The following is a 13,725-nucleotide window of genomic DNA, read 5'->3' on the forward strand; positions in this document are numbered from 1 at the left end:
CTGCAATATTCTACAATAGTCAAATATCTGCATAGGAAAACATGGTGAGCCAAGTGAAAAAGCCATCTTCACCTTGCTGGATAGCAAAAGAAATATCCCAGTGTTGAGGCATGGTAAACTGAAAAGGTTACATTTTCTGTTACAATACAAACTAATAATACATCTATGTCCTTACTTTATATAAGCAATTAGGATTTATTGAAGATTAATCTTTCAGCTCCTTGTTCAATTATTAAGTTTTGAGCATCGGTATCTCTCTGAAGGCACGCATAACAGGCTATCTGTACAGACACACTATCCAGAGACCCTGTGAGAGTCCCAGGTCAAAGACTTGAGTGCCAATGCACTGTAAGCAAACACATTCCTTCATTATTCCTTTGTATCAGAGAAGTCAAGATGCTTGGGTGAACTTCATTAGTCAAAATACCGTGCCTTCTGCTTTAAAACGATGGGAGTTATTTCAGAGCTGCTGAAGTGTGAATGAGTGCACTGATGAGTGCACACAGGTGTTTCCAAGCCGTCCCATGTTTCCTGCTGGTTCATGCAAATCTAATATCCTGGACCATGCAGTGCTGCTATTCACAGCCTCTCCTCAGATGGGAATGACAGCAGCTGAATTTGCTGGCTGATGTATGGAGACTTCTCTCAGTAGAAATACTCAGAGAGAAAGGTTTTTGGAGGCCACCTATTCTATTTAACTTGTAAGATCAAAGATAATATTTATTGGCTTGTTTTCATGAACACTGAAGAGCAGAAATAAAATTTGTCAGGTACAGACATAGGCACCTCAGCTGCTAAACAATAATGTTTTCTCCATAACTGAACTTGGGGTTTTTTCATTCACTTTTCCTCACTTGTTAATTCTGATACCTTTTAAAAGGCTGCAGAGGAAATATTTAATGAAATCATAATTGATTCTAGGGGCACATCCCTAATGAAAGCTAAATTAATTTCCAGTATTAAGATTATGGCCTGTACGCCAAGCTTAGGGATGAAACAGGTAAGCTTTGTTTTACAGATGAGGAACACAAGCTGAGATGCTCCTGCCCTGACTTTCTTTAACAGTGAGTATCTCCAACTCAAGCCAGAAGCAAGAGTATTTCAGCATGTTCATCACTCATGGGCTAAGCTTTCAATTCATTCCCCCCCCACCAGGTAGCTAAGTCACCCAAGCAGGGAGACAAGTTCCCCTGGGATTCCTCTTCAGTCTGAAAAAAATCAGTGCTTGGGGAGCTGATTCGTTTTAGGCAGGCTGGCCTGCCTCTTAGGGGAACCATCCTCAGGCAACCAGGCACCCGCCTCAAAGTGCCTCAGCAGAATCCCAAACCCTGTGACCTGAACTAAGTGACCTGCAGGGATAGTCCTCCTGTGGCAGAGCTGTAACAGGACTCAAACTGCCTCAGTTCAAAACTGACATCCCCCCCTCCGCCACATAAGAGCTGATGTCTTCTGATTTAGCATTGTCTTTTTCACCAGAGCAAGTAAATTTGTATTCATTACAGTAATATATAAACGCATAAAAAAATTACAACTCATACATTTATACTGCTCATGTAAAACTCTCAAAACACCTCTTCATGCATATGTTCATCCAGAATAATCATATGCACTAGAAAAGAAGCCCCAGAGGGTCAACTTTAAAGGCTTGAATGGCTTAAAGTCAGACACCTGCAGCCTGATTTGCAGCACCCACCCCTTGCACTGAAACTCATAGGGGCTGTGAATGCCTGGAAGATCACCAAAATTGAGCCCCAAATGCCTGAAATCAGGCCCCCTAAACTGGAAGCCTTTTTTTAAAACCTGATTGTGTTATGACTTGCCCAGTCACAAATCAAATTGGTAGCAGAGTCAGGAACAGAACAAGCCCTTAAGCTATTAAAAGCCACTGTGCTTCCATTTACTAAACTGAAATCCAAATGTTGTTTCCATACTACTTGCACTATCTACAAAATAAAGCGATGCAAAAGCAGATGGGCATTCCCAACATCTTTTTCTGATTTTTTTTGTTGTTTTTTTACAATGTTGGTTTATTCAACAGAATTTAAATGAAAATACTGCCAGCCTTTAGAAATGATATTGCAGAAAGCACATGTGCAATTTAGCAGGGCTTTCAGAACAAGGAGGCAATAAGATGTATTGGCAATGCAGCCTGAGCAATAAGCACTGCCTGGATTTGGAAAGATGTAATTAGCCAGAGCAATTAGTGAAGCAGCTCTGCCTTTCATTTGACAACTAAACAAGTTTAAAGGAAGCTTTATGTGGTCTCACGGCTCAGCATGAGATGCCATTTGTACCGCGGGCCTACGGCAGGCCGCCCAAGAGGTGCCTAGCTTCTGCTGCCACGACAGGCCTGGGCCCAAGTCAGGCGTGGCACCCTTGGGCGAGGTAAGCGTGGGGTGTTTCGGGGCAGGAGCACTGAGGCTCCGCCACTACCCAGCAGCTTCGTCCTGCGCCCGGTTCGAGAGCTCACCAACCGGCCGGCTGCCAGCGGCAACAGCCCGCTATGTCCCTCCTCGGGCACGTAACAGACAATTTCCTCGGCGCTGAGTGACCCAGGGAACCTTCAGAAGCAAAGTTTCCGCTTTCCGCCGCCTCGAAAGCCGAGGGAGAGGCAGCGGAGGGGTGAGCCCCGCCGCCCCGCCGCCCCTCACCTGAGACGCTCTGGCGGCTGGAGTCCGCGTCCCCGTTGGCGGCGCTGGCGGTGCTGGGCGCGCTGTTGTCCACCCCGCCCAGCAGAGGGCGCAGGTGGCTCACCGAGACCTGCTCGATGAAGGAGGTCCCGTACTTGCGGAAGTACCACCACTCGAAGATCTGCAACAGACAGCGAGAGCGCGCCGCGTCAGCGCCCGCGCGCCCGCCCCGCCCCACCCGGCCGTTAACGGCTCCCCGGTCTCCTCGGCCCGCCCTCCCGTCTCTCGGCATTGCGCCGCAACCGTAAAGGGGAGGAGGCGCAGGCAGGCCGGCCCCGGGGCTCCCCGGGGCTCCGCGCCTCCCTCCCCGCCATCCCGGGGGAGGCACCTGCCCGCGCCGCCCCTGCCCGAGGAGCACCGAGGCTCACTCGTCGCAGCGGCCTGCCTCCCTCCCTGTGGCGGCGTAGTGAGCGTTTAAATCTGGTCCAAGTTCGTGCCGAACCTGGCAAATCGCTTTAAAAACCTGGTTTACAGGAGGTGAAAAATCTCAGTCTTGTCAGCAAAAACCCCCCTTGTTCGTTTGTTTTTTTTAACCCAAAGAACCTTACGTCAAATTATTTATTTTCAAGGCTTTAAAAATCGTTAGGAGCATTCCTCTAAATTGATTTCGGGGAAAAACGAACGAGGAGCCCGGTTCCACCCTGTCTGGCATCAAGTGGGATGGTGCAGTCAGGAGTATGCTCTCGCCTCATCCTTCCCCAGCACCCTCTGCAGTCCAGGCAAAGTAAGGAAAAGCAGGTTTGCTTATTTTCCCAGTAACGCTTCCAAAGGAATTTACCGAGTTTAATTTAAAAAATGTTAAAAATAGCAAGCAAACTCCAGGAAGCTGAATCCTATTCCTTTCAGGACTCCCCCCCTGCCCCAAATGAACTGTGTTTTCTTTTGTTTGGCTGACTTGGGCTGATTCCAAATTAATTTTATTTTCAGACTTCTGGTTCAGCTAGCAAATCAGAAAAAAAATGATTATTTACAGAGCTCTACTTGGAAAACCATTCCACAGCCTGAAAGAACCCTTCAGAATTGAAATTATATACGTAAATATATATTTGTGGTATTTTCACTAAGAAATTATATTCTTGGGTACGAATACACACATTTCAGGAAACCACATAAATCTGGAAATGAAGACTGTTTCATATAAATAGGGAAAAGGTTTTTACTGTAAAAATTGTACCGGCACACACACTCATAACGAGTATGTAAAATGAGTGTATTTTACAGTTGCACTGGAATCATCACCCAAACATCTATATGCCAACTGAAACAAAAGCAAATCAAAGGCATTTTGAAAAATTTGATAGTATTTTGTAATATTGATTACACTAGAAATTGTGAATGAATGATCTTTGCCCTTTCTGTATTACTTGGTGTCTCCATGTTTTATGCCAGTGCTGAAAGCTTTTACAAAATCTCCACCAATAAAAAAGGTTATTTATTAATTCTTGCTACAACTAGGCACAACCAGCAACAGTGGAAGGATTGTGTTCACACCTCTCACACCACCAGCGTGCTGTCGAGCAGGTTCTGGTGGGCCGGCCAGCAGCCAGCAGGCTCTGGAAGGCCTCTTTCGAGTCTACCTGCTGCAGAGAGGTTCAGGCTGGGCTCCACACTCTCCCTCCACAATATTTTTTCATTTTTATGTTCTCTTGAGCCCTTTATATAATCGAACTGACTTCTGTCTCCATGGGATTGTCTGTAGACAAGACATACTTTTTTCTTCCCCCCTCTTTAAACCATTCCATAAGATATATCCAGAAGATAAATATTCCGGCACAGCAAGAATATGTTCCTTTCCAAAGGATACTCCAAATGCATTCTGCACTGGGGCTTCCCCTAAATTCAGCGGTGTTGTTAAAGGATCTAGAGCATTCATACGGAGGAAGCTGACCCTAGCTGCACTAGAATGGAGTGGGAATGTAGCTGGTGGCCACTTGAGACAAGTTCACACAAGAGTGTGTGGCAGCCCTGGAGATCACTCAGTCCCCAAAACAATTTAATGGCTCTTCTAGGAGACATCAACAGGGAAGAATGGAGCAGTCTGATGAGGAGAAGGCAGAAGGGCTATCTGAACACATAAAGGTCACAAGCACTTGGGAAGATAAACAGATGGTCACACAGAAACCAGAACATAAACACACCCAGATCTTTAAGAACTCTGCATCTCAGACAAACTGCGGAAAACCCACACAGCCTAGACAGTTCCTCCCTACACAGGCTCCACTGCGCATTTGTCACTGTACTTGTTCCATCGGCATTGCGCTTGCAGCAGTGCCCAGGTGGGAAGCCCAGGGGAGCCAGGGACAGAGGGCTGAGGAGTATCACTGAGCTGATACCCTTCCCTTGGCACACACCACTGCCTCCGAATGTTGGAGATGGTGGACAAGGAGCTGGCTGGCACAGGTGAGCCAGCTTTGGTTCTAGCTGTTCCCATGCTCTTAGGCACACAAGACTTTCTAAAGGGTTTAGAATGTAAATCTTACAATCTAAAAGAGCATCATAACCTAAACAGGCAGCGTGTGGCCGACCGTGAGAGAAAGGCTGTGCCGTAAGATGCAGTCACAGATCTGCCGTGAGCATCTGTTTCTGTTTTATCTTTGGAAACTTTGAAGCTTGAACAAATCAAGGCACACGAGCCACAGTTCTACCTGCCCAAGGCCTCTGAGGGAGTGGTTGTTAGGAATCAAAGATTGTACTGGGGCAAAGAACACTCGGCAAGAGTATTACTGTAACATAAGTCAGGGACTGAGGTACAGCTGCCAGACTGACTGCTCAAAGCTCTTGGCAGTTATAGACCATATCTAACAAGCTTCATACTTGCTGTAAGAGAAGAAAAAAATAGATTTTTAAAAATGTGCTAATAAATTCCTCCTCATTATTTCAACCACAATCAGCTTTTACATAGAAAGTCAGTAAAGACCAGAGAAGGAGAGTGAGCAGCACATAAGCATGCTTGAGCCCACTTGCCCTGCACAAATGTGTACCAGCTGGAAAACTGTCACACTGAAGTTCAGTGAAACTGAGGGTACAAGCAGAAAGAATGTATATATATATGTGGTCACTACTACAGTTCAGCTGAGTGACAGAACTGGCTGTAAGTCTGCCTCCCTAGACTTAAAAATACATTAATTACTTTTAGAAATGGCATTAAAGCTCGTAAATTGTTTAAGGAAGCTTTGAAAAATATTTGCAATGTTGAGTTAATCCAGTGCCAGGAAATATCAGCCAGATCTCAATGCATACAGTCTCTTAGAAATTAAAGCCATAAATCATCATCATAATAAGCCTTTGCTTGGAGTGATTTGTTCAGGGTGTATGAGAAGGTAATCTGTAATCTGGTACTGAAGTCAAAACAATATTCTCTTCGCAGAATTTTTGCACCTTTCTCAGACAGTGTCAGTTGTTTTGAAACCTCATTTCTAACTGCACCAGCCACTTTGAAAGCAATGTGAAGTCAACAAGCTTTTGGCAGTTCAGCAGGTGAGAGATCATCTGTCAGAATAATAGCTGACTCTAAGGATTAATGAACCGTTGAAAGAGATCTGGATCAGAGAGGAAATTAAGGCAAAAGATCATTTCTGCCCCATTTCTGAAAGAAAAGGCCACGTCATTTCTGCCATATACATACAGCAGGAGGGAAGCTCATCTTCACAGACCTTGTCCCCTTCACAGCAGTAGCAAACTTCTCTTTCTAGTTGGTGCCTGTGCTTTCAAATTGGAATGGGGTCAAATATCTACATACCCTCAAGGGATCTTTGAAACCATTATGTTCACAAAGGCCAAGTTAAAATCCTGTTCTGAACATTTCCAGCTTTCTGTGTGTCTAGAAATACAAATCTAGAATTTATATTTTTTGATCTGGTATGAGTAATGCTTAATGTAAGATTTTGGAAAACCCTTATTGATGATTTGTACAAATGCATGGCTATGAAAAAACAAATACATTTGGGTGAAGTAAAAGCTGGTTAATCGCTCATACATCTTCTTAATGCATTTCAGATACTTTCTTCGCACTCTATTTGCTTTAGCTGCTCTGGGCAGGTACTTCTCTTCACCCGTGCAATGAAAACATTACTGTCATCCTCTTTCTCACCTCTGCTATCACATACAGACAATCCTGGATCATTCTATTTCTCTGTGTAGCAACAAATCTGTCCTGCATCACTTAGGTATCTGATCTTCCTGCCTGGTTTTTCAGAACAGATATTCCATCAAAATGCATCAGTTCACAAGGGATGGCTTTCATGGTGGTTCTCACTGGACCAAGCAGTGATTTCTATCACCAGTTCGAATTATGCTTTCCTGTTTATCGTTTCTGAGACAGGCATCCTCTCTTACAGCAAACGCTCTCTGTAGTCCTCTTGTAGCATATGTGTATTGAGTCTTCAACAGAAGCACTGAAGGATTTTGTTTGCCGGCAACTTCCAGAGCTCAGAGTTCTCATTCAGCCTTGTAATGAGGCTTCCAGGTCTCAGAGGAGTAAGGTTTGGAGTACTCTTCTAATATGAGGGGTGCTAACAACCAATCTAATGGATTTAAATGAAACTTACTCTCTTGAGGAACAGGATAGTGATAGCAGAGCTTGATTCAGTGGTTAAGCCTATTTGATAAATACAATGGGACCACAGCACAGGTTTGCCTGGCTCAGTCATCCATGCTGTTTGTTTGCTAGCACGCTGCCTGGCCTGTGCCAACTCTCCTGACCTTTAAAAGTCCCTTCCAAGCCAAAGATTCTGTGACTCTGTGATTCTCCCAGGCAATGACTGGACATGTTCTGGGGAATATCACAGCCTAGGGGCCTGTTTCCAGTAGACAGTATGGAATCCTGTTTTGGGAGGCAAGAATGTTTATCCATATGGATGTGACTATACAATGCCACTTGCCTTCAGACAAACCAAGCCCTGGGTCTGTTTTATTTAGCTGTTAGCGGTAGCCAGTGACTCAAACAGATCCATCAGTCCTGCCCAGCATGGTGCTAGGAAACAGTACACCTCTGACCGTGCTCTCAGTGTCTCAGTCTTGAAGGCTATGCAGCCCCATTCCTTCTGGGTGAAATGCACCCATTTAGCATCCTCTTAGACTCTGCTCCTGGTTACCAAACCCTGACTTGTCTTATCTCAAGGAGTCAGCATGAGAAGATACATGCAGTGCTAACGAGCAGCTTATTCAAAATAAATAGCTATTTACTTACTCTTCATCTACCTCTGGAAACACAGAAATGGGAAAGAAAACAATATATTGCCTGGATTAAGTATAGTATGTCTCACAACACTGGGTAGAACCCAGCTACTTATACCTTTCTCTTGTCTGAGGACTGGGCTATAGCCTGCCTTCCTACAGACCCTTCCTCTCTTATCTGCTCCTTGGCAAGTGTTTACAGTTTCTTAGGGACTCCTTATAAAGATTCTGCTCTCCTTGACCTGTCAGCCTCTGCTGAGCAGAGCAGAAACTTTGAACAATTACCACGTATCACTTTTCAGCCACCAAAGATTGTCCCTGCACAATTGTCAGGCTTTCCTGGAGTCTGTGGGAACATCCAGAACTCCATTATTGTCCTGGTTTCAGCTGGGATAGAGTTAACTTTCTTCATAGATGCTAGTGTGAGGCTATGTTTTGGATTGGGATGAGAAAATGTTGATAACATGCTGATATTTTGAGTTGTTGCTAAGTAGTCAAGGACAGTCCAGCTTCTTGTGCTGGCCTGCCAGCGAGCAGGCTGGGGGTGCACGGGGAGCTGGGAGGGGACACAGCCAGGACAGCTGACCCAGGCTGGCCAAAGAGATACTCCGTACCATATAACTTCATGTTCAGTATATAAAGCTGGGACGAAGAAGAAGGAAGAGGTGGAGGGACATTCGGAGTGATGGTGTCTGTCTTCCCAAGAAACCATTACACGTGATGCAGCCCTGCTTCCCTGGAGATGGCTGAACACCTGCCTGCCCATGGGGAGTGGTGAATGGATTCCTTGTTTTGCTTTGCTTGTGTGCGCGGCTTTTCCTTTACCTATTAAACTGTCTTTATCTCAAACCATGAGTTTTCTCACTTTTACTCTTCCACTTCTCTCCCCTGTCCCACCGTGGGGGAGTGAGCGAGTGGCTGCATGGGGCTTAGTTGCCGGCTGGGGCTAAACCATGACAGTTACCTTTCTGTCCCTCTGCAGCAGACTACACAAAGGTAACAAAACAAGCAGAAGAACAATTAATATCTACAGAAAATAAGACAGGTCCCTTCTGTGTTATTCAGGTCCTTTCTCAGACTTGCCTGTACAAGCACCATTGGCTACAAAAGGCTGGGACTCTCACATACTATAGACATACTCAGGTAGTAGCAGACAGCCCAGCTGCTCAGTGCTAGCCAGTGTGTAGACTCAGCACTCATGCTCTACCTCTGTAGACTGGCTTTCTAATTCTTATCTCTGAAAGACCTGGTACTTGTTCATTGTAGAATGTTTCTCATCATGTAGCGGAAAACTCATATTATTGTCCCAAGCTCTGAAGCAGAGTAACGAGGCATTCTTGGTGGAGATTCAAGACTGGGGTTCACTTCTGCTTCTGCTTTATTAGAACTGACACTCCATCATTTGCAGTGCAAATGCCACACGCATTTCCTAACCAATTTTCACTCTGGTGATAACTGTATGTTAAATATGTGGCCTTATTTAGAAATCTCAGTGGCATTTACATAGTTCCAGTTCACAGCATTTACTGGACGTTTGTTGTGCTTCATGACGGTTTTATTACCCTACCTGTGGAAAACCTTAGCCTCTCAGACACCAAATATAATACAGCTCATTGAATTCTGTGAGACAGAACCCTGTTTTTTACTGGATTAAAAGTTAACTGTGGTGGAACCAAGTGTCCAATACAAAATTTCTAATGCAGCTTGGGACTTAATTTGCTTCCTATTTTTGATGCCTAAAATAGTGCAAGGATGAATTAAGTATGTTCTAAATTGTTCATTTTAAACTATGTGCTGTAGCCAAGTACTTATTAAGGAGAATGCTTGAGATAGATAGATAGAAAAATATTTTCTGCACATTTCTGAGTTATCCGGAAAAGAAAGAAGGTCTGAAATACTTGCTTTATTTAAGTCACATTGCCTACAGCAAGGCCGGAATTTTACCTAAAGAATGAAAACAAAGTAAGAGACAAAATAAGACCAGAGAGTAATGTTTTGCAAAGGAGTCACGTAGCATGCAATTGCCCAAAGCTGAACTCTGCAGAATCATTGTTTCATGACCCAAACATGAAATAGGAAAAGCATTCACTCTCCCATCAGTTACCACAGTTCTGAAATGATGGAATTTTCCATCATTTCATAACCTGCAGTGCTGTGATTTCTCCTTCTGATTAGGAATTGCAGCCAGCTGATAATGGAAAGAAATCTGCCAGACCATATGGTGGAAAATTCCAAGGAATATTAGCACATCTAGTCTGAAAAATATCCCAGCAATGTAGATTTGACAAGAGAAATGTTTATTTTATAAAAGAGTTTCACTTAATACCATTACCAGGACTAAGAATCCTTTAGAACTGCAGATGCTGTGTAGTGTGACAGATAAGTGGGTGGTAGTGCAGGCAATTCAGCATGTAACAGGACCATTGGTAAACAGCAAGATTATTAAGAAATAATTAATCTGAAGCACAACTGGGCTAGTGACTGGCTAGCACTACCTCACTAGAATTTACTCAGCTGTATTTCCTGATGCATGGTCTGTTCAACTTGCAGTTTCTTCTTTCCATGCCCATGTCTGCTGAGTCCTTTTCCATCATCCCATTTACAGGCCACATGCTCCTCTCAGTACAGACACTGGTCCCTACAGTCCAGGGTTCCTGGCTGTTACCTGCCTGCCCTATGTATCTTTTGCACATTTAGAACGGTGGCATATGAACAGCAGATAACAACTGATAGCAGTAGTGAAGGTCCACAAAAAAGGCTTTCCGTCTTCTTTCAGTCTGTGTCTACTCCTCCATCACCTCACTGTTCCTTCAATTTGTTCGTAACAGATTTTGTCATGCAGCATTTAGTGAATTTCTTCGGTTAAGGCCCACTCAGTCTAATCTTTTCTTGGAAGGCTTCTATTGGTGCCTTTTGCCCTCTTCTTCATACCATAGTCTCGAATACTGCTTGCTACTTCCTTCTTGTACTTTCCATAAAAGTACAACACTTAGAAATTTCTTGCTCACAAGTCTCCTACTGATCTCATTCCTCAGAAATTGCCTTCATGACTACAGTACAAAATGTACCTACATTTGCAATCACGGTATACACAGAATTCAGTTACAGATAATTTAGTCTCTCTTTAGGGTTTTTGTTCCTGTGTGACTCTGTAAGGTATTTCCAGAGGGCACAAACTGTCTTTTTCTCGCCACCTCCTCCCACTGTCTTCACTCTCCAACAACAAATACGGAATTGTGCCTGTGGAACGCATGTATTTCTCCCATTCCTTTTCATCTTGGTGGTGGAGCTTGGCCTTTTGAGTGTTTCTTCTTTCTGAGTGACAGTACTGAATGTAACATTCAGTATTTTCCTCCCACACGTTTGAGTGAATTGTGCTGAACTGAACCCAAGCCTTACAGGTCTGGCTCCTGTTCATATTAGAAAAGATCTGCTGATGTCTCTGGAGCTCTGTCCTGTGCTTTGGGGCTCAACTTAAACAAGGATGATGAATGCCCAAGGTGCAGACATTAAGTGATTGCCTTCTGCTACAAGGAAACCCCAGAGCAAGGCACAGCAGTGGTGCACCTGACACTTTATACCTGAAACCATCTAAGTGATGAGAGTCTCACAGGCATTCAGGAGTCAAGGATGCCATTTCTTTGCCTACATCAGCTACAGGCAATGTGGAAGCGAGAGGTGTGGATTTCCCACACCGAACTGATAAGAGTTTAGTTAGGATTGTAGTTGCCTTCCGGTTTCTCGGAGGTCAGTGGATCCGAGGTGATGTGAACCAGCCCCTAGCCATGTCTCTTCCTTTCAACTTACCACTACAATAACTACATTCCTAAAATTGGTCTCATTGGTCTTCCAATTACATGCCTAGTTGGCATGGTGAGGGAGGGCCTGTAGCTTGCATCCAGCAGATTCTAGAAGTGTAGAACTTCTTTTTAGACAAAGGACCTAAGACTGGTTGAACAAACAAGACTAAAACAAAGACAACCTTCTCCTGTGGGGGGAAGGGGAGAGGGAGGTGCTGATCTCTTCTCCCTGGTATCCAGTGATAGGACCTATGGGAATGGTTCAAAGCTGCACCAGAAGGGGTTTAGACTGGACATTAGCAAGCATTTCTTTACTGAGAGGGTGGGCAAACACTGGAATGGGCTTCCTAGAGAAGTGATCGATGCTCCAAGCCTGTCAGTGTTTAAGAAGCATTTGGACAGTGCCCTTAATAATATGCTTTAGCTTTTGGTCAGCCCTGAAGTGGCCAGGCAGTTGGACTAGATGGTCATCGTAGGTCCCTTCCAACTGAAATATTCTATTCTATTCTATTCTATTCTATTCTATTCTATTCTATTCTATTCTATTCTATTCTATTCTATTCTATTCTATTCTATTCTATTCTATTCTATTCTATTCATTTGTGTAAGTAGAAAGCCAACTCTCAGTAGTAAGGAAATGGAACAGCTCAGTATAAGCATAATACCCTAAGTATAGGATGCAGATTCTTAGCTTTTTTACCTCCATTTATTTCTATGAAAACACTGAATAATATCCAGAGCAAATGCTCTGCGTTGGACTCATGCACTGTGATGGTATTATGATTCACTCCACTGCATCAATTTGCACAATGAAGCCCTCCAGAGATTACATATGGAAGGAGGTGGTTTTAAATGGTTTAAGAATACTCTTCAGACCTTTAAGCAAATAGGCAGATATGTATTGAGAAAGATTTTAGAAGTGAAGATCCGAAATAATTACCCCTTGGAATCTTGGCACCAGAACTGTGGGTTCATTGCTAATACTCTGCTCACTGCATCTCTAATAAGCCCTGCTGTAACTTTCTAAAAGGACTATGCTAAGCAGAGATCATTGGTACCTCTCCTCCTCTTCTTTTTATTGGCCTTTTTTATTTCTGTAGTACTTGTTGACGGAAACACTTAACGTGCAAACACTTGTTATGAATTACTGTAGTGTTTTCAGTGGGGCACATTGTGCTTCAAGACTTTTTTTTTCCAAAAACACATAGCACTGAAACATCTCCCCTCCACGCCTGAAAAAGAAGTACAAATAAGGAAATACAAATTTTATGTACTGCAGAAATACAAGTTTAAGGAGAAAAAAAAAGACTATTAATCTGGATAAAGCCTGAAATCCCACTCTGGATAATGAAATGTAAAGTTATATTAATATATCTAGTACTTACCAAAATAAGTCCCGAGATTAATGAGGAAGTGCCTGTCAGGGCGACATAGAACTTGGGGGTTAATGTGTTCAAAAACATACTCACTGAAAAAGAAAAGAGAGGAAACCATGAGTATAAGAGCGTGACATGTTCTCCACATGTGTCCCCACCTCCTCCTCCCAACTGCTTTCGAACTTCAGATATGTTGTTACCTTAATTCTGATAAAAAAGACAGTTTAAGGAACATCATGTCCCATCTGCCTAACATGTGATAAAGCAGAGCATTAGACTGCCACATGCAGAATTTTGTTTTCACAACAGAGTCAAACACAAGGCACTGGAGAACAGTTGCACACAAGTTTGGGTCTTTCCTATTCCAGTCAGTGCTCCACTGACACCAAGTTCGGGATTCCCCATCATATATGGAAGACATTTTATTATCTGCCTTTGCTACTCCAATTCAGTTAGAAATCTTAGGGGTCAATCTCAGTGTCCTGCATTCAACATTGTCTCAATGTCCTGTATGATCTTGGTGAAACTATCTGGACAAATTTTTAGGTATTTTACTTCTTACTACCTTGGTTCTTTACTTACAAAGTAGGAGATAACAGCATTTCCCTAACTCATTCCACTGCATTAAAGTTGGTGAACCACTCAATATGACAACAGTGAATAAATGCATAAAACAGATTAGGA

General features: G+C 43.5%; 1 protein-coding gene across 1 annotated transcript in view; it reads right to left on the reverse strand.

Annotated features, from left to right (window-relative positions):
- Nucleotides 1–13,725, reverse strand: part of ST7 (suppression of tumorigenicity 7) — a gene marked incomplete at its 3' end in the record, with an annotated part of 156,923 nt that overhangs the window by 59,632 nt on the left and 83,566 nt on the right. The window contains exons 2-3 of the mRNA XM_082001783.1: nucleotides 13,051–13,133; nucleotides 2,652–2,811 (exon numbers count right to left, since the gene is read on the reverse strand). Of these exons, the coding sequence (XP_081857909.1) occupies nucleotides 2,652–2,811; nucleotides 13,051–13,133 (243 nt within the window). The remainder of the gene's footprint in view (nucleotides 1–2,651; nucleotides 2,812–13,050; nucleotides 13,134–13,725) is intronic.

Source organism: Phaethon aethereus (genome assembly GCF_964289735.1).
Source record: "Phaethon aethereus genome assembly, chromosome: 1".
Classification (NCBI taxonomy): domain Eukaryota; kingdom Metazoa; phylum Chordata; class Aves; order Phaethontiformes; family Phaethontidae; genus Phaethon; species Phaethon aethereus.